This window comes from Saccopteryx bilineata, chromosome 5 (genome assembly GCF_036850765.1).
Source record: "Saccopteryx bilineata isolate mSacBil1 chromosome 5, mSacBil1_pri_phased_curated, whole genome shotgun sequence".
Taxonomy (NCBI): Eukaryota; Metazoa; Chordata; class Mammalia; order Chiroptera; family Emballonuridae; genus Saccopteryx; species Saccopteryx bilineata.
The window spans coordinates 137,732,215-137,757,587 of NC_089494.1; the positions used below are offsets into that span (position 1 = coordinate 137,732,215).

Genomic DNA, 25,373 nt, shown 5'->3' on the forward strand with positions numbered 1-25,373 from the left:
ATCGGTAGATTTTTTCTTTAGCGAACTCAGTGAAAGACTTGAATAAATCCTCCCCTCTTGTTGTCTCTTTCATAGGCAAAACAACAAGACTTTCCTCACGTAGTGTGTCACCGATAGCATACCTTGCAATCACCCTGAAGTGGGATAAATAGCTTATGTCTGTTGACTCATCCAAAGTGAGAGAAAAGAATAGTGCTGCATTTATGTCCTTCACTTGTGTTGCCTCAGTTTGACTTGCCATCATGATGGTATGATCGTGAACAGTTTTTGCCTACAGAGGCATGTCTTTTATTTGTTTATCTTGTCTTTATCCAAAAAGTCGTCAAAAAGTTCATTGGCAACATCAGCATGAATGTTTTGGCATGCTCCCCATCTGTGAATGGCTTTCTGTTTCTCACAATTGCTAAAGCACCAGCAAAGCTAGCCAAATTCCAGTCACCTTGTTGGGTCCAAACACGAAATTGCTGCTGACTAGCTTGCACTCTGCACAGTAGCTCTTGACATGCTTTCTTCCTGCTGTCCCCGCTGGATATTTCGATGCAAATGTAGTATGGCGTGTGTTGAAGTGCCGCTTTATATTTGACCGTTTCATCGATGCAATTTTATCATTGCATATTAGAAACACTGCAGAACCTGCTCTCTCCACAAAGGTGAATTCCTCTGTCCATTTCTGCTGAAAAGTACAATACGCCTCATCTTTTTTTCTTTTAGCCATCTTCTTTGTCAAAAGGGTTTCTGCAATTAGTTAGCTGACTACTTGATTAGAAGGAGGAAAGTTTACTTCCTGACCTCACTATGACCCATGTACTTTATGCATTATCCAATAAAAATTTGGTGTTGTCCCAGAGAACAGCTGTGATTGGCTCCAGCCACCCGCAACCATGAACATGAGCGGTAGGAAATGAATGGATTGTAATACATGAGAATGTTTTATATTTTTAACATTTTTTAAGACTTTATTTATTCATTTTAGAGAGGAGAGAGAGAGAGAAGAGGGGAGGAGCAGGAAGCATCAACTCCCATATGTGCCTTGACCAGGCAAGCCCAGGGTTTTGAACTGGCGACCTAAGCATTCCAGGTTGATGCTTTATCCACTGCGCCACCACAGGTCAGGCTATTTTTAACATTTTTTTACTAAAGATTTGTCTGCGAGCCAGATGCAGCCATCAAAAGAGCCACATCTGGCTCACGAGCCATAGGTTCCCAACCCCTACTCTATCCACTGCGCCACTGCCTGGTCAGGCCAAAGTAAGGATTTTTATGATGGTAGTTGTAATAGTGCCTTGCAGGTATAATAATATCAAACTAAAAGATTTACCTTAATGGCATTTCTCTAAACTTGATGGAATTAAGGGTAGATTTACAAATTTGGCTCCCCAGGTGTCTGATGACTCATCCAAGGTCCCATTAGTCAATATGATTTAGAAAGTAACTCGATGTAAACAAATCCCAATGGTTGACACAACTAATTTTCACTAAAGCAGCAACTACTAACAACTACTAAGAAAAAATCAGAACTAATAAATACTACTTTAAATTATTTTTCTAATTAATAAATGGTCTGTAAAGGCAAATGAAGATCCCCAAAGACACTTGCTTACACCTAAGAAGTAACTGGCAATACCTGTATAATTAGCACTCTGGTTTTTTGCTTTAACAATATATATCCATATATTGTTAAAGAAAACGAATTCAATGACACATGTTAAAGCATAGTAAGGAAGACTTTATTCAAGGGAGTGAGGGGGGAACATGCCCTCTCTTGGGAGTATGCCCACGCCTGTCCCCTTCCCTTCTTATCCCCCAAGCATGCTACCTTTGCCTTTCTCTCTCCTAAGCTCCACCAGCCCTTCTTTTCTGCCTCTGTAACTTGTTTCCTGTTCTCATTTCTTCTATGACTCACTTTTTCTAACTCTGTGACTTTCTAAATAAACTTTCTCTTATACTTTGAAAAAACTAAAATAAAAGGGAGGACAGTCTACTGCTATAGGTATAGGGACCACTGCAGTGGGGGAGAAAGATTGGATTCAATTCCCAATATAGCAGGGGCAAGTGGAAATTTATAGTCAAGGAGCAGGATGGGGATCAATAGATGGGAAATTACAAAGACAAAACATCAGGGGTAAGGGAGATTCTGGCTAAACCAGCCTGCTAGGATTATCGCTAAAGCCACGCCGGGTGAGCACATCACTGGAGTGATGGTGGGAGATGAGGGGCCTAATCAGATACTGAGGGTGGGTGGTTCTGGATAAACTGACTAAGCAGGGTTCTTATTAAAAATGGATTTTAGCCCTGACCGGTTGGCTCAGTGGTAGAGCATTGGCCTGATGTGCAGGAGTCCCAGGTTCGATTTCCGGCCAGGGCACACAGGAGAAGCGCCCATCTGCTTCTCCACGCCTCCCCCTCTCCTTCCTCTCTGTCTCTCTCTTCTCCTCCCACTGGAGCAAAGATGGCCCGGGCGCTGAGGATGGCTCTGTGGCCTCTGCCTCAGGAGCTAGAATGGCTCTGGATGCAATAGTGATGCCCCAGAGGGGCAGAGCATTGCCCCCTGGTGGGCATGCCGGGTGGATCCCGGTCGGGTGCATGCGGGAGTCTGTCTAACTGCCTCCCCGTTTCCAGCTTTGGAAAAATGCAAAAAAAAAAAAGGATTTTACAAGGAAGAAGTAAACAGATGGAACAAAGAGAACATTCAGGAGCCTGATTGAAGTTTGGTCAAGCAACAAATCATTGTCACTATCAAGTAGCTTTTATGTAGCTTTTAGATATTTAGAAATTCTATTGGTAGCTTAAAATAAAGTTTACTAAATTTTTTGGAAAACATTTTGAAGAGAGAAACCTCATATAATAATAAGCATTTCAAAGAAAATATGAAGACAAAGAATTATTTAAGTTAGGAGTTAGGTCTTTCCTAAGGCTGTGAACTTCCCGAGAGAAGCAACCAAGATTTTTACCATCACTGTCATCATCTCATGTAACAATACGTAAGTGACTAATATGTTCCAGGCACTGTACAAAGCATTCTACTTTTTCTCTGACCATCTTATGAGGTAGGCGTTAATATTTTCTTTTTATACATAAGAAAAATGAAAAACAGAGGGGTTAAATAGCCTGGTCCAAGACCGTGCAGTAAGTGGCAGAGCTAGAATTTGAACTTAGTTCTCTTGAAGGTCTGCCACACTGTACTATCTCCCTTTTTGTGTTTGTATCTGTTGCCTAGGAAAGTATCTGGTATGTGGCTATTCAAAAAATATTTATTGCCTGACCTGCATTGGTACAGGGGATAGAGTGTTGACCTAGAATACTGAGGTCACTGGTTGGAAACCCTGGGCTTGCCCAGTCAAGGCACATCTGAAAAGTACCTACTATGAGCTGATACTTGCTGCTCCTCCCCCTCCTCATTCCCTCTTGCTCTCCTCTCTAAAAAATCAATAAATAAAATATTTTATTTTTTCTTAGAGAGAGAGACAGACAGACAGGGACAGACAGGAAAGGAGAGATGAGAAGCATCAATTCTTTGTTACGGCACCTTAGTTGTTCATTGATTGCTTTCTCATATGTGCCTTCCTGGGCAGCTACAGCAGACCAAGTGACCCCTTGCTCAAGCCAGTGACCTTGGGATTCAAGCCAGCACCATGGGGTCATGTCTATGATTGCACGCTCAAGCCGGCAACCCATGCTCAAGCAGGGAACCTTGGGGTTTCATACCTGGGTCCTCAGTGTCCCAGGTCAGTTCTCTACCCACAGCACCACCGCCTGGTCAGGCAGTTTCTTTACATAAAGCTACATTTAACGTGTTCATCTTATAATGGAAGCACATCTTTGGTTAATCCCTACAAATTCTTCTTAATATCTGGTACAGCAAGACGCTTTGATGTTGTATCATGTTTGAAGCCAGGTCAGACATCAAGACTGGCTGCCTCATTCTTTTCTCCAACCAATGTTACTTAAGGAGAAACAAGTCAGGGGACAAATAGGACAGATTACTAGTAACTACCTGAAAGCTCTGCACATGAGCCCAGCAATTCTCACAGCCCAGTCAAAACTGGGAACCAATGTGAACTGTCCTTCCTACAGAGCTTCCTGTTCCTTTTCCTTCAGTACCCTCTCCACATTCCGCTGGCTAGCTGTGAGCACAGGACAGCAGTCCACTAAAGAAAGCACTGCCCGGGATACAGGATGTCTGGGTTCGGCCTGAGCTTCTACAGCTGACTACAGCTGTGCTGCTTTTTCAAAGGTTTAATACCCTTGATCTTCCAGGATCAAATGATAGCAGAAGTCAAACTATACCTCCATACTACTCTTTGGCTTTAAAGTATTAATCCTAAAACTAATTTACACTAAAAAATTAGTAACTTAACATATATATATGTGTGTATATATATGTTAATATGTATACATATATATTTATATATATATAATTTTTTTTTTTTTAAGTGAGAGAAAGACAGGGAGAGAGAGACAGGGACAGGCAGACAGGAAGGAGAGATGAGAAGCATCAATTCTTTGTTGTACCACTTTAGTTGTTCATTGATTGCTTTCTCACATGTGCCTTGACCGGGGAGCTCCAGCCAAGCCAATAACCCCTTGCTCAAGCCAGCAACATTGGGCTTCAAGACAGTGACCTTTGGCCTGACCAGACAGTGGCGCAGTGGATAGAGCGTCGGACTGGGATGCAGAGGACCCAGGTTTGAGACCCCAAGGTCGCCAGCTTTTGCTCATCTGGTTTGAGCAAAAGCCCACCAGCTTGAACCCAAGGTCACTGGCTCCAGCAAGGGGTTACTTGGTCTGCTGAAGGCCCGCGGTCAAGGCACATATGAGAAAGCAATCAATGAACAACTAAGGTGTTGCAATGCGCAACGAAAAACTGATGATTGATGCTTCTCATCTCTCTCTGTTCCTGTCTGTGTGTCCCTGTCTATCCCTCTCTCTGACTCACTGTCTCTGTAAAAAATAAATAAATAAAATTAAAAAAAAAATACGGTGACCTCTGGGCTCCAGCCGGTGACCATGGGGTCATGTTTATGACCCCACACTCAAGCCAGTGGCCAGTGCTCAAGCTAGTGAGCCTGTACTCAAGTCGGAAGAGCCCATGCTGAAGCCAGTGACCTTGGGCGCAGGCTGGTAAGCATTGCTCAAAGCAGATGAGCCCACGCTCAAGCTGGTGACCTTGACCTTGGGGTTTTGAACCTGGGTCCTCCGCATCCCAGTCTGACACTATGTACTGCGCCACCGCCTGGTCAGGCTCCTATTTATATTTTTAAAAGACATTAAAATAGGCCATGGCCGGTTGGTTCAGTGGTAGAGCGTCGGCCTGGCGTGCAGAAGTCCCGGGTTCCATTCCCGGCCAGGGCACACAGGAGAAGCACCCATCTACTTCTCCACCCCTCCCCCTCTCCTTCCTCTCTGTCTCTCTCTTCCCCTCCCGCAGCCAAGGCTCCATTGGAGCAAAAGATCGCCCGGGCGCTAGAGTGGCTCTGGTTGCGACAGAGCAACGCCCGGGATGGGCAGAGCATCGCCCCTTGGTGGGCGTGCCGGGTGGATCTCGGTCGGGCGCATGTGGGAGTCTGTCTGACTGTCTCTCCCCGTTTCCAGCTTCAGGAAAAAAAAAAAAAAAGACATTAAAATACATTGATTTCTGTAAATCTGATTGATTCAGATTATACACTGTTTTAAAGAATCAACAAGTAAAAGGTAAGATAAACTTGGAAGCTTACTTGTGAAGCTGTTAGTGTTTCCAGTTTATGAAGTCTCTGAAGGACATTCTGCATGTCCTCCTGCAGTCGCAGAAGCACAAGAGCGATCTGCTCGTTGAGGCTGCCTCTGGTCCCTCTGTCTGAACCCCAGCGTTCTCCATCGCCTCCACTTCCCACTTGCCGACCCTTGGCTCCTTCACTCAAATGTTGCATCCTGTGCCCTGTTTTAAAAAAACAAAATAGGTTATAACTTATTCCTGCAAAAGAAATGGTGTGTTTTATTAGTTTTTTATTATTTCTTTGAGATCTAAATCTCTGAAGTGGAGTGGAAGCAATCAGGAACTACACAAAATAAATTATTGGAATCAAAGATTAGATATGAACACTTATATTTATATTGATATAGTCTTAAATTTTTTTCCCTAAGTTTTATAATGCACTTAATATATGAGTACATGCCTGACCGGGCGGTGGCACAGTGAATAGAGCGTCGGACTGGGATGCAGAAGACCCAGGTTGCCAGCTTGAGCGAGGGCTCATCTGGTTTGAGCTAAGCTCACCAGCTTGGACCCAAGGTTGCTGGCTCGAGCAAGGGGTTACTCAGTCTGCTGAAGGCCCGTGGTTAAGGCACATATGAGAAAGCAATCAATGAACAACTAAGGTGTTGCAATGCACAACGAAAAACTAATAATTAATGCTTCTCATCTCTCTCCATTCCTGTCTGTCTGTCCCTGTCTATCCCTCTCTCTGACTCTCTACACACACCAGTACATGACTCAATGCATATAATTCACAAATAATATATACATAATCAGGGTGTTTTCTCTTTTTTGTTTGTGTAGTGAGAGAAACAGAGAGAGAGACAGAGAGAGGAACAGAGACAGACAGGAAGAAAGATGAGAAGCATCAGTTCTTCATTGTGGCACCTTAGTTGCTTTCTCATATGGGCCTTGACTGGGCGGCTCTAGCCAAGCCAGTGACTCCTTGCTCAAGCCACTGACCTTGGTCTCAAGTCAGTGATGTTGGGTTTCAAGCCAGCGACCTCTGAGCTCAAGCCAGTAACCATGGGGTCAGTCTATGATCTCATGTTCAAGCCGGCAATCCTGTGCTCAAGGTGGTGAGTCTGAACTCAAGTTGGCGACCTCGGGGTTTGGAACCTGGGCCCTTTGCATCCCAGGTTGACACTCTACCTACTGTGCCACCACCTGGTCAGACAATCAGGGTATATTCTTTTTATTTTTTCATAGAGACAGAGAGAGAGTCAGAGAGAGGGATAGATAGGGACAGACAGACAGGAACGGAGAGAGATGAAAAGCATCAATCATTAGTTTTTCCTTGTGGCACCTTAGTTGTTCATTGATTGCTTTCTCATATGTGCCTTGACTGTGGGCCACAGCAGACCAAGTAACTCAGCGACCTTGGGTCCAAACTGGTGAGCTTTTTGCTCAAACCAGATGAGCCTGCGCTCAATCTGGCGACCTCGAGGTCTCGAACCTGGGTCCTTTGCATCCCAGTCCGATGCTCCATCCACTGCGCCACCGTCTTGCAGGCCGGGGTATATTCTCAAAAATACTAAAAGACTACATGATTAAAAAAATTGAAGACTTCTTTTACAGTTAAAAACTATACTAAATAGCTATATTTTCCTTTTTGGTCACTGTAAGTCTCCCAAAGGTTTTAAAATATTTTTCTTATTAATGCAATTTTACTTTTTGAGCTTTTGAAATTTTAATACTTTAGAAATTCTGTTGTATATTCATCCATTCTTTTTTCTATGCATATATTTACAGAATTGGCATTATCCCTCATACATGTATCCTACTTTTAAAAAATACCATAGACATTTATCTGCATCATTAGATTTTATTCCAAAAACATTGAAATGGCTGCCTGACCAGGCAGTGGCACAGAAGATAAAGCATTGGACTGGGATGCTGAGGTCCCAGGTTCAAAAGCCTGAGATCACCAGCTTGAGTGTGGGCTCATCCAGCTTGAACATGGGGTCACCGTCTTGAGCATGGGATAACAGACATGATCCCATGGTCGCTGGCTTGAACAAGGGATCAATCACTGGCTCTGCTGGAGCCCCCAGTCAAGGCACATATGAGAAGCAATCAATGAACAACTAAGATGCCGCAATGAAGGATTGATACTTCTCATCTTTCTTCCTTCCTGCCTATCTGTTCCTGTCTGTCCATCCCTCTCTCTGTCTCACTAAAAAAGCCCCAAAAAAACAAACAAACAAAAACCACTGACATGGCTACATAAATTCCCTAATAAGACATGAGGTAATTTACTCAACTACTTTATCTACTTTCGGATAGTTGGGATAATTCCAAATTTTTGTGATTACAAATAACATTGATGTTTTTGTATATAATTTTTGTCCAAATTTCAGCTTTTTAAAAAATATGTGTATATTTTTTTAACGTTTATTTATTGATTTCAGTGAGAGAAGAAGGGAGAGAGAGAAAGAGAGGGACAGGAACATCAATCTGTTCCTTTAATGTGCCCTGACTGGGGATCACACCGGTAACCTCTGTGCTTCGAGACAGTGCTAACCAACCAAGCTATCTGGCTAGGGCTCTTCTTCTTTTTTCTTTTTTCCCCTTAATAAACAAAACAAAAACAATTATAACAATTATAAATTAATATTTTTCCCCATACAACTATTACCTTGCCATATTACTATTCCTTTTATAAAAATTTATTGATTTTAGTGAGAGAGGAAGGGAGAGGGAGGGAGAGAAAAAGAGAGACAGGTACACCAGTCTGTTCCTGTAGGTGCTTTGACCGGGGATTGAAGGGGTAACCTCTACACCTTGGGACAGTGTTCCAGCCAACTGAGCTATCCGGCCAGGACCATATTACTCTTTTTCTTTCTTCTTTTTTTTTGTGTGTGTGACAGAGACAGAGAGAGGCAGAGAGAGGGACAGATAGGGACAGACAGACAGGAAGGAAGAGAGATGAGAAGCATCAATTATTCATTGCGGCTCCTTAGTTGTTCACTGATTGCTTTCTCATATGTGCCTTGACCCCCGGGGGGTTACAGCGGACCAAGTGACCCCTTGCTCGAGCCAGCGACCTTGGGCTCAAGGTGGTGAGCTTTGCTCACACTAAATGAGCCCGTGTTCAAACTGGTGACCTCCAGGTTTCGAATCTGGGTCCTCTGCATCTCAGGCCGACACTCTATCCACTGCGCCACCGCCTGGTCAGAGCACATTACTATTTTTAATGTTTACCTTTTTATTGTTAAAAGGTCTTTTATCTCTATTATATGATTATTCATCTTTAAATTATATCTTTGGACTTAAGTAGGGAAATGTGAAAAAGACAAAGAATTCTAATTTTTAAAAAAAGTAGGTAAAATAACTGGTACGTGCTGTTTAGGAGAATAACAGAATATAAAGTTGGCTTGCTTCCTCAAAAAATTGCATAAAAGGCCTGACCTGCAGTGGCGCAGTGGGTAAAAACATCGGCCTGGAACACTGAGGTCGCCGGTTCGAAACCCTGGGCTTCCCTGGTCAAGGCACATATGGGAGTTGATGCTTTCTGGTCCTCCCTCCCTTCTCTCTCTGTCTGTCTGTCTGTCTCTCCCTCCCCCCTCCTCCCGTCTCCTCTCTCTAAAATGAATAAATAAAATCTATAAATAAAAATTAAAAAAAAAATTGCATAAAAGATGTAAGAATAGAAATTTTTTCCCCATATCTTTAGAGAATATACTACTTTGCTTTGTGGAATCAAAGGAAAGAACTAGACATAAAGAAAATTGTTCAGCCTGACCAGTTGTGGCATCAACCTGGGATGCTGAGGTCCCAGGTTTGAAACCTCGAAGTCACTGGCTTGAGCACAGGCTCATTCGGCTTGAGCACGAGGTCCCAGCTTGAGCGTGGGGTCATCAACATGATCCCAAGGTCCCTGGCTTGAGCAAGAGGTCACTGGCTCACCTGGACCCCTCCCAGCCCCTCTCAGGGCACATATGAGAAGAAATCAATGAACAACTAAAGTGACCCAACAACTACAAATTGATGCTTCTTATCTCTCTTTCCCACAAACAAAAAAAGGTCAGATGTTATATACAGACAACTTTTAACATTCCCTTTGTAGACTGATAGTTCTAATGTTTGTCCTATCTAGAGCCTCCCGTTTCACTACTTACTTTATAAAGACTGTCAGCAAAAACAAAATGAAGTAATACCCACCTCTCCCTCTTCTGACATTAGAGAATTCCTCACTTTTCCCACCCTGTTTTTCGCGGTGTGGCGTTCCGCTGTTGCTTCTGCCATCTTCCCCTCCTCGTTTCACTTCGCCTTTTCCTTCAGCTGCTCCCATCTTCATCTCCCCAACAGTGCCATTTCCGGGAGAAATTTCAACATCTTCAGGAAAACCAGAATTTTCCAAAGGCTTATTGGGATCATCACCCAAGTAATATCGAAATGATCCATTGTTTGATGTAAAGCTATTTAAAGACTAAAATTTAAAACAATTAGTTAAAAGCTATAAACATAAATTAAACACTACAAAGTTTTCTTGATAATAGATTACTGGTTTTATAAGATGTTTTTTCATGTTATTATATAAATATTATTTTTCTAAAAAATTTCTTTGCCTGACCTGTAGTGGTGCAGTGGATAATAAAGCGTCAACCTAGAACACTGAAGTCGCTGGTTTGAAACCCAGGCTTGCCAGTCAAGGCACATATGAGAAGCAACTATGCGTTGATATTTCCCACTCCTTTCCCCCAACCCCCACGTCTCTCTCTCTCTCTCTCTCTAAAACCAATAAATAAAATCTTTAAAAAAACTTCTTCAGCCCTGGCCTGTTGGCTCAGTGGTAGAGCGTCGGCCTGGCGTGCAGAAGTCCTGGGTTCGATTCCCGGCCAGGGCACACAGGAGAAGCACCCATCTGCTTCTCCACCCTTCCCCCTCTCTTTCCTCTCTGTCTCTCTCTTCCCCTCCCACAGCCGAGGCTCCACTGGAGCAAAGATGTCCCGGGCGCTGGGGATGGCTCCTCGGCCTCTGCCCCAGGCGCTAGAGTGGCTCTGGTCGCAACAGAGCGATGCCCCGGAGGGGCAGAGCATCGCCCCCTGGTGGGCAGAGCGTCGCCCCCTGGTGGGCGTGCCGGGTGGATCCCGGTCGAGGCATGTGGGAGTCTGTCTGACTGTCTCTCCCCGTTTCCGGCTTCAGAAAAATACAGAAAAAAATAAAAAATAAAATAAATGAAATAAAAAAACTTCTTCAATTCCTATTCTGCCTCCTATATAGAGGGAAGATATGGGATAGAAATAATTTTTCCATGAGCAAAAAGTTGAGAAGTTATGGCAATGAATTATTCTGAGTCACTCATTCATCCAAGAAACATTTAAATGTCTACTTTTATCCTAGTTACTATGCTAAACTCTGAGGATAAATACAAAAAAAGAGATCGAATCTCTGTCTACAAGAGGCTTCTAGTCTTAGCAAAGGAAAGCTCTATTACAACATAGTTTGATGAAGTGTGATGAAAAAGATGTACAAAGAGTGCTATAGGAGCTCATAGAAGGGGCACCTAACTCATACTGGAGTGGGGAGGAAGCTTGGATAGGACAGTCTTCCTAGGAGAAATGATCAACTTGAAGAGCAAATGAGTATGCACCACTTCAAAGGTATGGAAATGGTGACAGCACATACCAATAAAGTCGTAGTGGGAGAGAGGATGATTTGAGAACTTTTTTTTTTTTTTTTTAATTTTATTTCTTCATTTTAGAAAGGAGAGAGAGAAGGAGAGAGAGAAGAGAGAGAGAGAGACAGAGAAGGGGGGAGGAGCAGGAAGCATCAACTCCCATATATGCCTTGACCAGGCAAGCCCAGGGTTTCGAACCAGCAACCTCAGCATTTCCAGGTCAATGCTTTATCCACTGCGTCACCACAGATCTGACAAGAGAACTTTTGAGATTACAGAATCTATAGGACTTGAAGACTGAATGTAGGAAAGAAAAGAAAGGAAAAAATAGATGGTTTTGTGATACCAAAATAAGAAATACAAAGAATAAGGAAGTTTCAGAGAACAAAAAGAGACAATAGTATAGTTACAGATAAGTAAAAAAATTAGGTTCTTAGGCAAGGTGTCTAATAGCACAGTTAGAATTCAAAAGAGAGATTTAGCTTAAAGATATCATTTTGAGAGTTATTAGCATGTTAGTGCTGGTTGAAACCAAGTTAGTAACAATTGGGGATATATGCCTAAAGAACACCAAATTTAAAAGTGTCTACAAAAGAAAAACTCACAAGGGAAGATGACAAAGGGCCCAAGAGGTAAAAAGAAAGAAAGAAAGAAAGAAAGAAAGACCCTTAAAATACGGTGTAATGGAAGCCCAGGAAATATTTTCAAGGCGAGAGGAGCTAATATATTGTTTAATGATATTCAAATGAGATAGGAAATGTAAAGCATCCATTCAAATTAGCAACAAAGGCATGTTGGCATGTAGCTGAAGTGAATCAAATCCATGAATGAACACAACTAACAGAAATCCTGGCCATACAGGAAGGAGGGCAATAAGACAATAGTTAGATTTTAAAGATGGAAGAAATAGGCATAGCTTGAGAAAAACCAGAAGAAGGACAATGGTTGGGAACAGTCTAGAGGGTATAAAAGATGAAGATCTCCAAAGAAGTGGGAGAAAATACAAAGCAGATTAGAGACGCTAGCCTCAGGTGGGAAGAAGGTCTACCACTGAGCTGGGAAGAAATGTGGCAAGAACTGAATGGGTGCAGCTTATAGTCAGTAAGTCAAACAAGTGTCCAGGCATAAAGCTAAGGAGTAACAACCTAATAGCTTCTATCTATCACAATATGCTGAGGTCACAGATTCAGAACCTTGGGTTTGTCTGGTCAAGGCACATATAACAAGCAATAGAATGAAGCAACTTCTTGTATCTCCCTCCTCTCTCTGTAAAATCAATAAATAAAATCTTTAATATATATGTATATATTTAATCTCTATGATCAGTTTTGGAGTCCTTGAGAATCTAGGTGTTTTTCCAAGTTCTTTTTGTGGACAACTAACGTCACATTTTTTTTTTCTTTTTTCTTTTTTTTGTATTTTTCTGAAGGTGGAAACGGGGAGAGACAGTCAGACAGACTCCCGCATGCGCCCGACCGGGATCCACCCGGCACGCCCACCAGGGGCGACGCTCTGCCCACCAGGGGGAGATGCTCTGCCCCTCCGGGCGTCGCTCTGCCGCGACCAGAGCCACTCTAGCGCCTGGGGCAGAGGCCAAGGAGCCATCCCCAGCGCCCGGGCCATCTTTGCTCCAATGGAGCCTTGGCTGCGGGAGGGGAAGAGAGAGACAGAGAGGAAGGAGGGGGGGGGGGGTGGAGAAGCAAATGGGCGCTTCTCCTATGTGCCCTGGCCGGGAATCGAACCCGGGTCCCCCGCACACCAGGCCGACGCTCTACAGCTGAGCCAACCGGCCAGGGCCTAACGTCACATTTATTGTTTGCCACTTATGATTAAACATTTTCCTTTACTCGTTAATTTTCCACTTATAAAAGTACTTTAAAAAACATAATTGCCTGACCAGGTGGTGGCGCAGTGGATAGAGCGTCGGACTGGGATGCCGAGGACCCAGGTTCAAGACCCTGAGGTCGCCAGCTTGAGCACGGGCTCATCTGGCTTGAGCAAAAAGCTCTCAAGGACTCCAAAATTATTTGATGAAAGCAAGGAAAAGGTGAAATGGGACTAATGAGTATCAGTCCCCTACCCATATCACCCCTTCTGGTGAATGCTAGAGCTTCGCGTGCTACTCCAAGTGTGGTCTGCAGACCGGCCGCATCAGCACCAGCTGAAAGCTGGTTAGAAAAGTTATTCCTGGGTCCCAGCCCAGACCTACCAAATGAAAAACTCTATGGTACAGGCCCAGGAACCTGTGCTGTAACAAGCTCCCCTTTAAAGTTTGAGAAGTGCTGCTTAAATAGATAAGGAGAATGTATAAAACAAAGGGGAAATAAAAATACTTAAAATATTTCTCTCTCTCATTCTCTTATCTTAGAAATCTACCTTACCTAGAAACTTGACAAAATTCCAAATGTATTGGTATGTCTTGCTATAGTGGTTTGGAATGATGTTAGAAGTGGTGTGTGTGTGTGTGTGTGTGTGTACATCTTAAACATTTCGTATCTTCAAGTCTTAGTTTCAGAACGGTACTTCCAAACCATTATCTATTCCACTAAATGGTTACTCTAGAACTTGGTTTGTTTTCAGCTTCTGCAAAGCAGTAATTGCTAACAATTTGATCTTCCAAAATCTCAACCTTTTAGAAAGGTATCTATATGTCACTCAACTTATTTAGACGAAACTGAAAATAAAAACTGTGAAATGAAGAAACATAACTTTTCAACCATATTTTTAGCGAGTTGAGGCCCTTGAAAACATGAAGTCATCTCAGAAATTTAGTAAAACTAACAGAACACAGTGCTTTCAGACCATGAGCCCTCTGCAAGGACAGAAACCAAGGAAATATTACATACAACATGGTAAAACTATTACTATATTCAAAAGTCACTACAGAAATCCTGAAAATAAAATTCCAATATTACATTTTTTAAATTAAATTATTTATATTTACAGGGGCAGAGAGAGAGAGTCAGAGAAAGGGATACACAGGCAGGAATGGAGAGAGATGAGAAGCATCAATCATCAGTTTCTCATTGCAACATCTTAGTTGTTCATTGATTGCTTTCTCATATGTGCCTTGACCGCGGGCCTTCAGCAAACCAAGCAACCCCTTGCTCGAGCCAGCGACCTTGGGTCCAAGCTGGTGAGCTTTTTGCTCAAGCCAGATGAGCCCACACTCAAGCTGGTGACCTCGGGGTCTCGAACCTGGGTCCTCTGCATTCCAGTCCGATGCTCTATCCACTGTGCCGCCACCTGGTCAGGCACGTTATTATTTTTTTTATTAAAGATTTGTCTGCGAGCCAGCTGCAGCCATCAAAAGAGCCACGTCTGCCTCACCAGCCATAGGATCCCGACCCCTGTGTTAGAGGAACAGAGAGAAGGCAAGGGTGGGTATGAGCAAAGCCCAAACAGGAGAGTGGTGTGAACAGAGGTCAAAAAGACTAGAGTATGAGCCAGATTAGACAGAACCCCATGAAGGATTTTAGTCTATCAACTGATTTACAGAGAAAATAGGAGCAAACCTAGAATCTAATAGCCAGATATTTACTAAGATTAATCTCATCCAGTCCTTTTTCACCAAACTTCCCCAAATTTTTTAAAAAAACAAAGAAGGAAATCTGGATTTTTATCACTTTTCATTTTTCTTCTAATTTTCACTCATTCTAAGTCTGGACTTCTTACTAGTATTCTATGCTGGTCATGTATTTTGTTCACGTGTTTTTAAACTTGAGAAAGCTAAGAGGTAAATTTAGTTCTGTTACAAACGTTTTTTAAAAAAGAGAAACACAAAGAGAGAAAGTTAAAACATTACTTGAAGAAGGCAGAAGATAAATAATTTTCTGTAAGACACACTGAATGGTGTTAGAACAAGTGCAGGGAAGTAGCAGGGGAAGGATTCAGAACCACCAACATACATAAAGCTGACAGAACTGCCCTAATCATTATCAGAAAAAGTTTTCAAAGAGATAAAATAATTCATGTACTTTAATAATTGTTTTCAAATGTTAGCTTCCAATACTGAATCTTAACTAAAATTTGAAAAGTATTTCAACTCAAAATTTCAGTTCAACATATTCAAGTCAATGTGAAGAACAGATTTGTTTGAAAATTATTCAGTTCTTAAATATTAGTTAATGTTTCAAAATAGGGACTAGCATAAAGAGTTTATCTTCTGCCTCCCAATCCCATCTCTCTCAGAATATTTATAAATACTGTAAATTATATTTAAATTTTTTTGAATATTCAGGATTTAACATACTTCCTAATTTACAAAAGATAATGTAATGCAAATATTTAAACTTTTAACTCCCTGTTTTCAAATAGCAGCATTTACATCTGCTATTAATAGAAGTTGTGCATCAAATTCTGATATACCGCTTTGAAAACCTTACCGGTTTAAAAATGTCCTGTTCATCTGACCAGTGGATGGAGCGTCAACTGCAATGCTGAGAACCCGGGCTTGCCTGCTTAAGGCACATACTGTCTACCCAACCCCCCAGCCCCCGCTTTTTTCTCTCTCCCCTCTCTTTAAAATAAATAAACAAGATCTGTTTTTAATAATGTCTTGCTGTCCCTCCTAGGAGCACAAACCTGTGCCCTTCCCTTCTCCCCCCCCGCCCCCCGCACAAGCCATTGTTCTCTTTCTCTGAAGATTCCCTTCTTTTGCCATTGTAACCTGTTTCCTAAACTCATTTCTCCTACCTCTGTCACTTTCTAAATAAACTTTCTCTATAGTTTGGGAAAAAAACATCATTTTTACCTCTTCTTGTCCAAGTTGCTCCATGGAATCACAGTAAACTTCACTGTCTGAATCACTTGTCAAATGCTGAATTCCTGAAACATCTTCAACATGATCATCATTTATATCTAAATATGAATAAATGCCCAGGTAGAATAATTATTCTCTAACTAAATAAAAAATGCATTTATTCTGTTTTCAAAATTTATTAGCTCTATGTTATTTTCAGACTGGGAGACAAGTTTGATTTACCAAGCCACCTGTTTTTTCTTCTTATAAAAACTTTAAATTTAGGCCCTGGCCGGTTGGCTCAGTGGTAGAGCGTCGGCCTGGCGTGCGGGGGACCCGGGTTCGATTCCCGGCCAGGGCACATAGGAGAAGCGCCCATCTGCTTCTCCACCCCCCCTCCTTCCTCTCTGTCTCTCTCTTCCCCTCCTGCAGCTGAGGCTCCATTGGGGCAAAGGATGGCCCGGTCGCTGGGGATGGCTCCTTGGCCTCTGCCCCAGGCGCTAGAGTGGCTCTGGTCATGGCAGAGAGATGCCCCGGAGGGGCAGAGCATCACCTCCTGGTGGGCGTGCCGGGTGGATCCCGGTTGGGCGCATGTGGGAGTCTGTCTGACTGTCTCTCCCCGTTTCCAGCTTCAGAAAAATACAAAAACAAAACAAACAAACAAAAAACTTTAAATTTAGTTGATAATTTTTACCCTGAAAGATATCAAAGTATTTTATCACAGAATTATACAAAGACACTGTCCAGATCAAACCTTACAGAACTCAGAAACCTTGTAAAAGAAAATTGAATAGCAGCTACAAAGTCTAAATTTGGATGCAACTATTGCAAGTTTGGTTGTAACACTTAGTAATTATATTTCTTGGTTTCTTGGAAGAATTGTAATAATGTTAATAATTCACCATATATATATATATATTATAGGCTTGTCCCTAGAGCCGTAAGCTACAAAGAAGCTCTTTTCATAACAGAGTTTATGTTGCTGATTGGAGAACAAAGGTGTCATATAATCAGAAGTTTAAGTTAAAAGAAATATCAGGAATAAAAATTTCAAAATGTCATATAAAAGCAATTTCAAAATCTCCATAAAAACATAAAAACCCTGGCTAATTCACTGCCTTTCAAAGATAGTATAAACCCCTATATTATTAATTAACCCTTAGATACTATTTTTTTTTTTTTTTTTTTTTTAGAGAGGAGAGAGAGAGAGAGAGAGAGAGAGAGAGAGAGAGAGAAGGGGGAGGAGCTGGAAGCATCAACTCCCATATGTGCCTTGACCAGGCAAGCCCAGGGTTTCGAACCGGCGACCTCAGCATTTCCAGGTCGATGCTTTATCCACTGTGCCACCACAGGTCAGTGCCTTAGATACTATTGAATAAGAGATTTTTAAACTTAATTTTTTTTTTTTTTAAATTTATGTGACAGATGGGGAGGCAGACAGGCTCCTGCATGCGCCCCGACCAAGATCCACCTGGCAAGGCCCCAATGAGGGAATGCTCTGCCCATCTGGGGTTGCTGCTCCATTGCTCGGCAACCCAGCTATCTTAGCACCTGAGGTGAGGCCATAGAGCCATCCTTAGCACCGAGGGCCAAGTTGCTCGAACCATTTGAGCCATAGATGCAGGAGGAAAAGAGAAAGAGAGTAAAGGGAGAGTGATGGAGAGCAGATGGTCACTTCTCCTGTGTGCCCTGACCAGCAATAGAACCCGGGACTTCCACACGTCCAGCCAACATTCTACCACTAAGCTAACTAGCCAGGGCCAACATTTTAAACTCTAAATTGCTGCTAATATCCTGAAATTATTATTATTTTTTTATTTATTGATTTTAGAGGCAGGGATGGGGAGTGGGGTTGAAGAGACAGGAATATCAATCTGCTCCTGTATGTGCCCTGACTGGGGATCGAAATGGCAACCTCTGTGCACTGGGACGGTGCTCTACCAACCGAGCTATCCGGCCAGGGGAACATCCTGAAATTATTAAAAGAATACCTTGGTCATAGGAAAGAGGCTGAACAAATAATTAACACAGAAGAATACCTTGGTGAATGCAGACAGCAGTTTTTCCAGTTTGCTCCAAGTTTTGATCTACAGGTTTTACTTCTTCAGTGCTTCTGCCACTCAGGGAAGAGCTGGCATGGAGATCACTCTGCACATCCTGAACAAAGTTGTCTTTATCATAGCCATTAGTGACAATTATTTCCACATTCTTATGCTCTGCAGATTTCTTCATCATTTTCTTATCTTTCATGTGAAAATGGAGAGATTCATAAAAGTCCACATTAGGTCAACTTCTGTATACTATGGTCTAATATCAAGTAGTCAGTTTTTGCCCTGGCTAGGTAGCTCAGGTGGTTAGAGCATCCTCCCAATTGCCCAAGGCTGTGGGTTTGATCCCTGGACAGGACTCATACAGAAATCAATCAATAGATGCATAAATAAGTGGAACAAGAAATCGATATTTATCTCTCTCTCTCCTCCTTCCTCTCTTTCTAAAAAATCAATAAAAAAAAAGTAGTCATTTCTTCAACTTACCATAATCCCTTTGAAGGGGTTTCTACTTGGATCAGAGAGATGGGGCACTCCCAGAAAAGAGGTATTTTATATGCTGAGAACTCACAGAAACTGTGTTGGTTTCAAAACTGTTTCAGTTCCCTGTGAGTTTTCTAGAACTTTCTTTAAGAGATAATCTCTCAAGGTCTTCACACTCTCTCAAGCACAGACAAACATTTCTGAGACCCAGCAGTACAAGAGTACAGATAACCAATAAAAAGATTCTTCCAAGAAGGTGTTACCTGTCATACCTTAATAGAACATGAAAGCAAAATTAAGTTGTGCAGTTTGTCTCAGTATTTGCCTGTCTCCCCCTCTAAAACCATCTTCTCAAGAATCTCTGGTACTGGCCTGACCTGTGGTGGCGCAGTGGATAAAGCGTCGACCTAGAAATGCTGAGGTTGCCGGTTTGAAACCCTGGGCTTGCCTGGTCAAGGCACATATGGGAGTTGATGCTTCCTGCTCCTCTCCCCCTTCTCTCTCCTTTCTAAAATGAATAATAATAAAAAAAGAATCTCTGGTACTCTTACTAACAAGGACCCTCTAATGCAGGGGTCCCCAAACTATGGCCCGCGGGCCGCATGCGGCCCCCTGAGGCCATTTATCCGGCCCCCGCCACACTTCCAGAAGGGGCACCTCTTTCATTGGTGGTCAGTGAGAGGAGCACATTGACCATCTCATTAGCCAAAAGCAGGCCCATAGTTCCCATTGAAATACTGGTCAGTTTGTTGATTTAAATTTACTTGTTCTTTATTTTAAATATTGTATTTGTTCCCATTTTGTTTTTTTACTTTAAAATAAGATATGTGTAGTGTGCATAGGGATTTGTTCATAGTTTTTTTTATAGTCCGGCCCTCCAATGGTCTGAGGGACAGTGAACTGGCCCCCTGTGTAAAAAGTTTGGGGACCCCTGCTCTAATGCATGGCTTCACAATTCTAATGTTCCCTCTTTGTCAAAAGTTCTGCCTGTTTCCTATTCTCTGGATTCCACTCTCTTCTTGAGAAGATATACATATTCTTATCCTTGGTAACATATACATATTCCTTTTGGAAACTACATAAAATGAATGTATTTCTATTGCACCATTTCAGGCATTACATTTGGAGGAGTGGCTATTCTTTCCTTTACTTTTTTTTTTTTTTTTGCAAGAGAGACAGAGAGAGGGATAGATAGGGATAGACAGGAAGGGAGAGAGATGAGAAGCATCAATTCTTCACTGTGGCTCTTTAGTTGTTCATTGATTGCTTTCTCATGTGCCTTGACCGGGGAGCTACAGTAAGAGTGAGTGACCCCTTGCTCAAGCCAGCAACCTTGAGCTCAAGCTAGCAGCCTTTGGACTCAAGCCAGTGAGCATGGGATCATGTTTAGGATCCCAAACTCAAGTTAGTGACCCCACGCTCAAGCAGTGAGCCCCATGCTCAAGCCAGATGAGCTCATGCTTAAGCCAGTGAACTGAGGACTTCAAACCTAGGTCCTCTGTATCCCAGACTGATGCTCTACCTACTGCACCACCGCCTGGTCAGGCAAGAGTGGCTATTCTTGTTGGCCTTCAATAGACATCTATTCTTTCTTTTTTTTTTTTTTTTACAGAGACAGAGAGTCAGAGAGAGGGATAAACAGGGACAGACAGAAACGGAGAGATGAGAAGCAGTCAATCATCAGTTTCTCGTTGCGCATTGCGACACCTTAGTTGTTCATGATTGCTTTCTCATATGTGCCTTGACTATGGGCCTTCAGCAGACCAAATAACCTCTTGCTGGAGCCAGCGACCTTGCGTCCAAGCTGGTGAGCTTTTTGCTCAAACCAGAATAGCCCACGCTCAAGCTGACAACCTTGGGGTCTCAAACCTGGGTCTTCAGCTTCCCAGAATAGACATCTATTCTGTCTACAAGAAACCTGGTGACAGGGTCAACAGCCCACACCCTACCACTCCCACACAATGCTAAATCAGCCCAAGCTTCTCGTGTCCTTTTATCTTATTTAATGCAAACTTATTAGCCCATCACTCAAATATTACCATTATCACTTTGTTCTGCTCCTTTCACTTCTTCCGTGGCCTCTTCTTCCTCAGACTCGGCTCCACTATCACCGCTTTCAGCTTTACCATTAACAGTTTTAGCATTTGGAGGAGAAGTTAGAACATTACCAAGGTCTAAAATATGAAAATGGTTATTTAATCTCTAATGATAATAACATACAATAATGCTGTGCTCTACAAATAACATAATTTTGAAATAAACATATTCTGATATATAATTATAGCTTTTTTTTACTATAAATATATATATTACATAAATTCCTTCAATTATCAGTTTATAACAATGATAAAGCAATCTTCAAACCTTTCTGAACAAGGCAGAGGATAATTTTTTTTTTTTTGTATTTTTCTGAAGCTGGAAACAGGGAGAGACAGTCAGACAGACTCCCGCATGCGCCCGACCAGGATCCACCCGGCACGCCCACCAGGGGCGATGCTCTGCCCCTCCAGGGCATCGCTCTGCCACAACCAGAGCCACTCTAGCGCCTGGGGCAGAGGCCAAGGAGCAATCCCCAGCGCCCGGGCCATCTTTGCTCCAATGGAGCCTTGGCTGCGGGAGGGGAAGAGAGAGACAGAGAGGAAGGAGAGGGGGAGGAGTGGAGAAGCAGATGGGCGCTTCTCCTGTGTGCCCTGGCTGGGAATCGAACCTGGGTCCCCCGCACGCCAGGCCGACGCTCTACTGCTGAGCCAACCGGCCAGGGCGGATAAATTATTTTTAAGTTAATATCAAAATACTAAAGCTAAAGATGAATGATCTTTATACACGGTAATGAAGAGACAGTTGCTATATGCTATAATACTGAAAGCATAAATATTTATTTGTGGTCCTAACAGCAATCATATTAATATTATAGTTGGACATTAAAAATTATTTTCCTTTTATTATATTTAGGGCTTCAGATGTACAATTTTTTTCTTTTGCACAATTTATCATGTCGTTATATACAAGTTTTTTAAAGTACCTGTTAATGCAATTAATCATTGAAAAAGGCAAATTGTCCTATTGTCCAAAGTCATACCTTGAGAGTAAACACATCAGAGCTTCTCAAACATTAATATGCATAGTAATCACCTGAATCTAGTTAAAGAGCAGACTCTGAATCAGTTAAGTGTGGGCTGATCGAAGATTGTGTATTTCCATAAAGCTCCTATGTGATACCGATGTTGTTGGTTATTAGACCTCATTTTGAAATACAGGGAAGTACATTCTGGTCAACTCAAGGGACCAAGAATACTCAAAACAACCTTGAAAAGGAACAGAGCTGGATGGCTCTTCCTGATTTTTCAAAACTTACCACATATATACTGAAAAAGCCCATGTGAAAAGATAACTTTTCTATCAAGCCTAAATGGCTATTTTGAACAAAATGCTTTGTTTAAAAAAAAAAAGTCAACATTGCAAATTGTCTTGCAATGTAATATGTTACAAAACTACAAACACCCATATCCTTTGATCCAGCAATTAAATTTTTATTTATTTATTCATTTTAGAGAGGAGAAGGAGAAACAGAGAGAGAGAGAGAGGAGAGGGGAGGAGCTGGAAGCATCAACTTCCATATGTGCCTTGACCAGGCAAGCCCAGGGTTTCGAACCGGCGACCTCAGCATTTCCAGGTCGACGCTTTATCTACTGCGCCACCACAGGTCAGGCTAAATTTTTAATATTATTTCTTATGATATACTTCCACACAGGCAAAATGACATCTGCACATGGTCAATTTCAGCAGCACTTTGAAGATCAGAAGAGGAAACAATCTAAATGTACATCAGAATGGTACTGGTCCATGTCCCTTAGCACCCTTGGATTCAGATAGGATTCAAAATCCAGAGTATTTTTATTTTGCTAAGGTCATACATTATATATGCCATATATTAGGTAATACCAACAGAGTCTAGGTAGCTCTCACTAAAATAAAGATTCTTTTACACAGCAAAACATATAAATAGTTACACTGGATGAGATAAAGACTTAAAATAGCCTGACCAGGTAGTGGTGCAGTGGATAAGAACATCGAACTGGGACGCAGAGGACCCAGGTTTGAAACCCCAAGGTCACAAGTTTGATTGAGCGTGGGCTCACCAGCTTGAGTGCGGGGTCGCTGGCTTGAGCCCAAAGGTCACTGGCTTGAAGCCCAAGGTCGCTGGCTTGAGCAAGGAGTCACTTGCTCTGCTGTAGCCCCCATCACCACCACTCCTATCAAGGCACATATGAGAAAGCAATCAATGAACAACTAGGGAGTCACAACAAGCTGTTGATGCTTCTCATTTCTCTCCCTTCCTGTCTGTTGTCCATATCTGTCCCTCTCTCTGCCTCTCTCTCTGTGTCACAAAAATGAATAAATAATAAATAAATAAATAACTTAAAATAGCTTCATGTTATTTTAGGTCATGGTTTGCCCCTCAATTACTTCATGTCAGGAGAAGTTTAGCTGCCAAATAAGTTATGAAAAAAAATCTGGGTCCTCTGCAACCCAGTCCGACGCTCTATCCACTGCGCCACCACCTGGTCAGGCCCTTTATCATTATTATTATTATTTTCCACTCTTCCTTGTTTTTATCATTAGTTGTTTAAACATCTTCCTCTGGCCAGTAGTCTGAACACTATTAAAGCAGGTCCAGATTTATGCCTATCTGCATCCTAAAAACATGTTTCATATAGAGGAAATACTTAATATTCTTTCTGAATTGAATAAGCATAAACAAGAAGATTCTTTTTTACTACTGGACTCCTCTAGGAAAATCAAATATAGACGGTATGGTACACAATTACGCCTAGTAATCAAGTACTATCAGCTATGGCAGACACAAACTGCAGGCCTTAGGACAGGACAGGATGGTTACTGATCTGAAACACCGTAATTTCCATCAATTAGTAAAAGATGCCTTGTAAACAGAGATACCATATATGTTAAAACATATATAGTTTTCATTTAAAATGACTCATTCCACTCTGCATTCTAAAAAAATTTAAAGAGCAAATGTTTAAAATTAATACCAGCAAATATGCACATTACTCAACTCCTGCTAGTATGTAAAAGAAACACCTTTCATTCTTTTCAGAGAATACAGACACAAAAAAAATTTAAAAAGAAAGCCCAAGCTAAGTGAGTTCACTGATGTCTTGTTTTAACTTGCTAATTAAACTACACTGTAAACATAGCACTTTAAAATTAGCTAGAAAATCATTTCAGCCATGGTATTGCTAATAAATTTCATAAAGCAAAATAGAAAATATAATCTCTTGAAATAAAACTATGAATTGTTATAATTTTATACACACTAAGTGAACCACCTATCATGTTTCAATAACTTATGAGTTAAAACTGAAGGGTTTATAATTTTTTTTTTTTTACAGGGACAGAGAGAGGGATAGACAGGGACAGACAGACAGGAACAAAGAACAAAGACAGATGAGAAGCATCAATCATCAATTTTTCATTGCGAGACCTTAGTTGTTCATTGATTGCTTTCTCATATGTGCCTTGACTGCAGGCCTTCAGCAGACCGAGTAACCCCTTGCTCAAGCCAGCGACCTTGGGGCCAAGCTGGTGAGCTTTTGCTCAAACCAGATGAGCCCACGCTCAAGCTGGTGACCTTGGGGTCTCGAACCTGGGTCCTCCACATACCAGTCCGATGCTGTATTCACTGTGCCACTGCCTGGTCAGGCTGGTTTATAATATTTTGAAACTATATACAATATATTTGCTTTGGATTGAAAACTCCCGAGTAACAAGTTTATGTTATATAAATTGGCCTGGCCTATGGTGGCACAGTGGATAGAGCATCGACCTGGAATGCTGAGGTTGCTGGTTCGAAACCCTGGGCTTGCGCCATCAAGGCACAAACAACAAGCAACCAATGAACAGCTAAAGTGAAGCAACTACTTCTTGTTCTCCCCTACCCTCCCCCTAAAATCAATAAATAAAATCTTTAAAAAAAGTTATAAAGCCTGACCAGGCGGTGGCGCAGTGGATAGAGCGTCAGACTGGGATGCCGAGGACCCAGGTTTGAGACCCTGAGGTCGCCAGCTTGAGCGTGGGCTCATCTGACTTGAGAAAAAAGCTCACCCAAGGTCGCTGGACCCAAGGTCGCTGGCTCGAGCAAGGGGTTACTTGATCTGCTGAAGGCCCGCGGTCAAGGCACATATGAGAAAGCAATCAATGAACAACTAAGGTGTCGCAATAAAAAACTAATGATTGATGCTTCTCATCTCTCCCCATTCCTGTCTGTCTGTCCCTCTCTCTGACTCTGTCTTTGTAAAAAAAAAAAAAAAAAGTTATAAAATTTGTGCAGAATTCTTTGGTATGTACATTTTAAACAAAATTTTACATGGGTTTTATTATTCCTACCTTCTAAGTATTTAGAGATTTTCTCCAGTCGGACTGGCATGTGTAAAAAAAATTTAGTAAAAAAAAAATTAGAAATAAATATTAATGTATGCATCATTATCAGTTGCTGAGTTAAAATGAAGTAAAATACTCCAACCTGAAGTTAAATCAGAACTTCTGCCACTTTTCTTGTCCTCTACAATTTCGTAAAATGGACCTATGACATGTAGCAATTCTTCAACTTTCTCAGTCATTGGCATCGTTTCAAGAATCTGTAATCAAAAGAAACAAATGTGAAATCACAAACTATTAATCTGATCTACATTATTATCAAATAATATAACATTTACAATTTATGTA

The 25,373-nt window shown here is 41.8% G+C and overlaps 1 protein-coding gene across 9 annotated transcripts in view; it reads right to left on the bottom strand.

Annotated features, from left to right (window-relative positions):
• The window catches only part of ACBD5 (acyl-CoA binding domain containing 5), a 52,235-nt gene that overhangs the window by 12,775 nt on the left and 14,087 nt on the right, over positions 1-25,373 (bottom strand). For 6 of the 9 annotated variants that reach the window (XM_066280620.1, XM_066280612.1, XM_066280621.1 and 3 more), the window contains 7 exons: positions 25,171-25,285; positions 25,035-25,067; positions 20,666-20,800; positions 18,135-18,338; positions 16,108-16,214; positions 9,896-10,163; positions 5,715-5,914 (listed from right to left, as the gene is read on the bottom strand). In XM_066280620.1, the coding sequence (XP_066136717.1) occupies positions 5,715-5,914; positions 9,896-10,163; positions 16,108-16,214; positions 18,135-18,338; positions 20,666-20,800; positions 25,035-25,067; positions 25,171-25,285 (1,062 nt within the window). The remainder of the gene's footprint in view (positions 1-5,714; positions 5,915-9,895; positions 10,164-16,107; positions 16,215-18,134; positions 18,339-20,665; positions 20,801-25,034; positions 25,068-25,170; positions 25,286-25,373) is intronic. The other 3 variants (XM_066280616.1, XM_066280617.1, XM_066280614.1) reach the window with 3 other exon arrangements.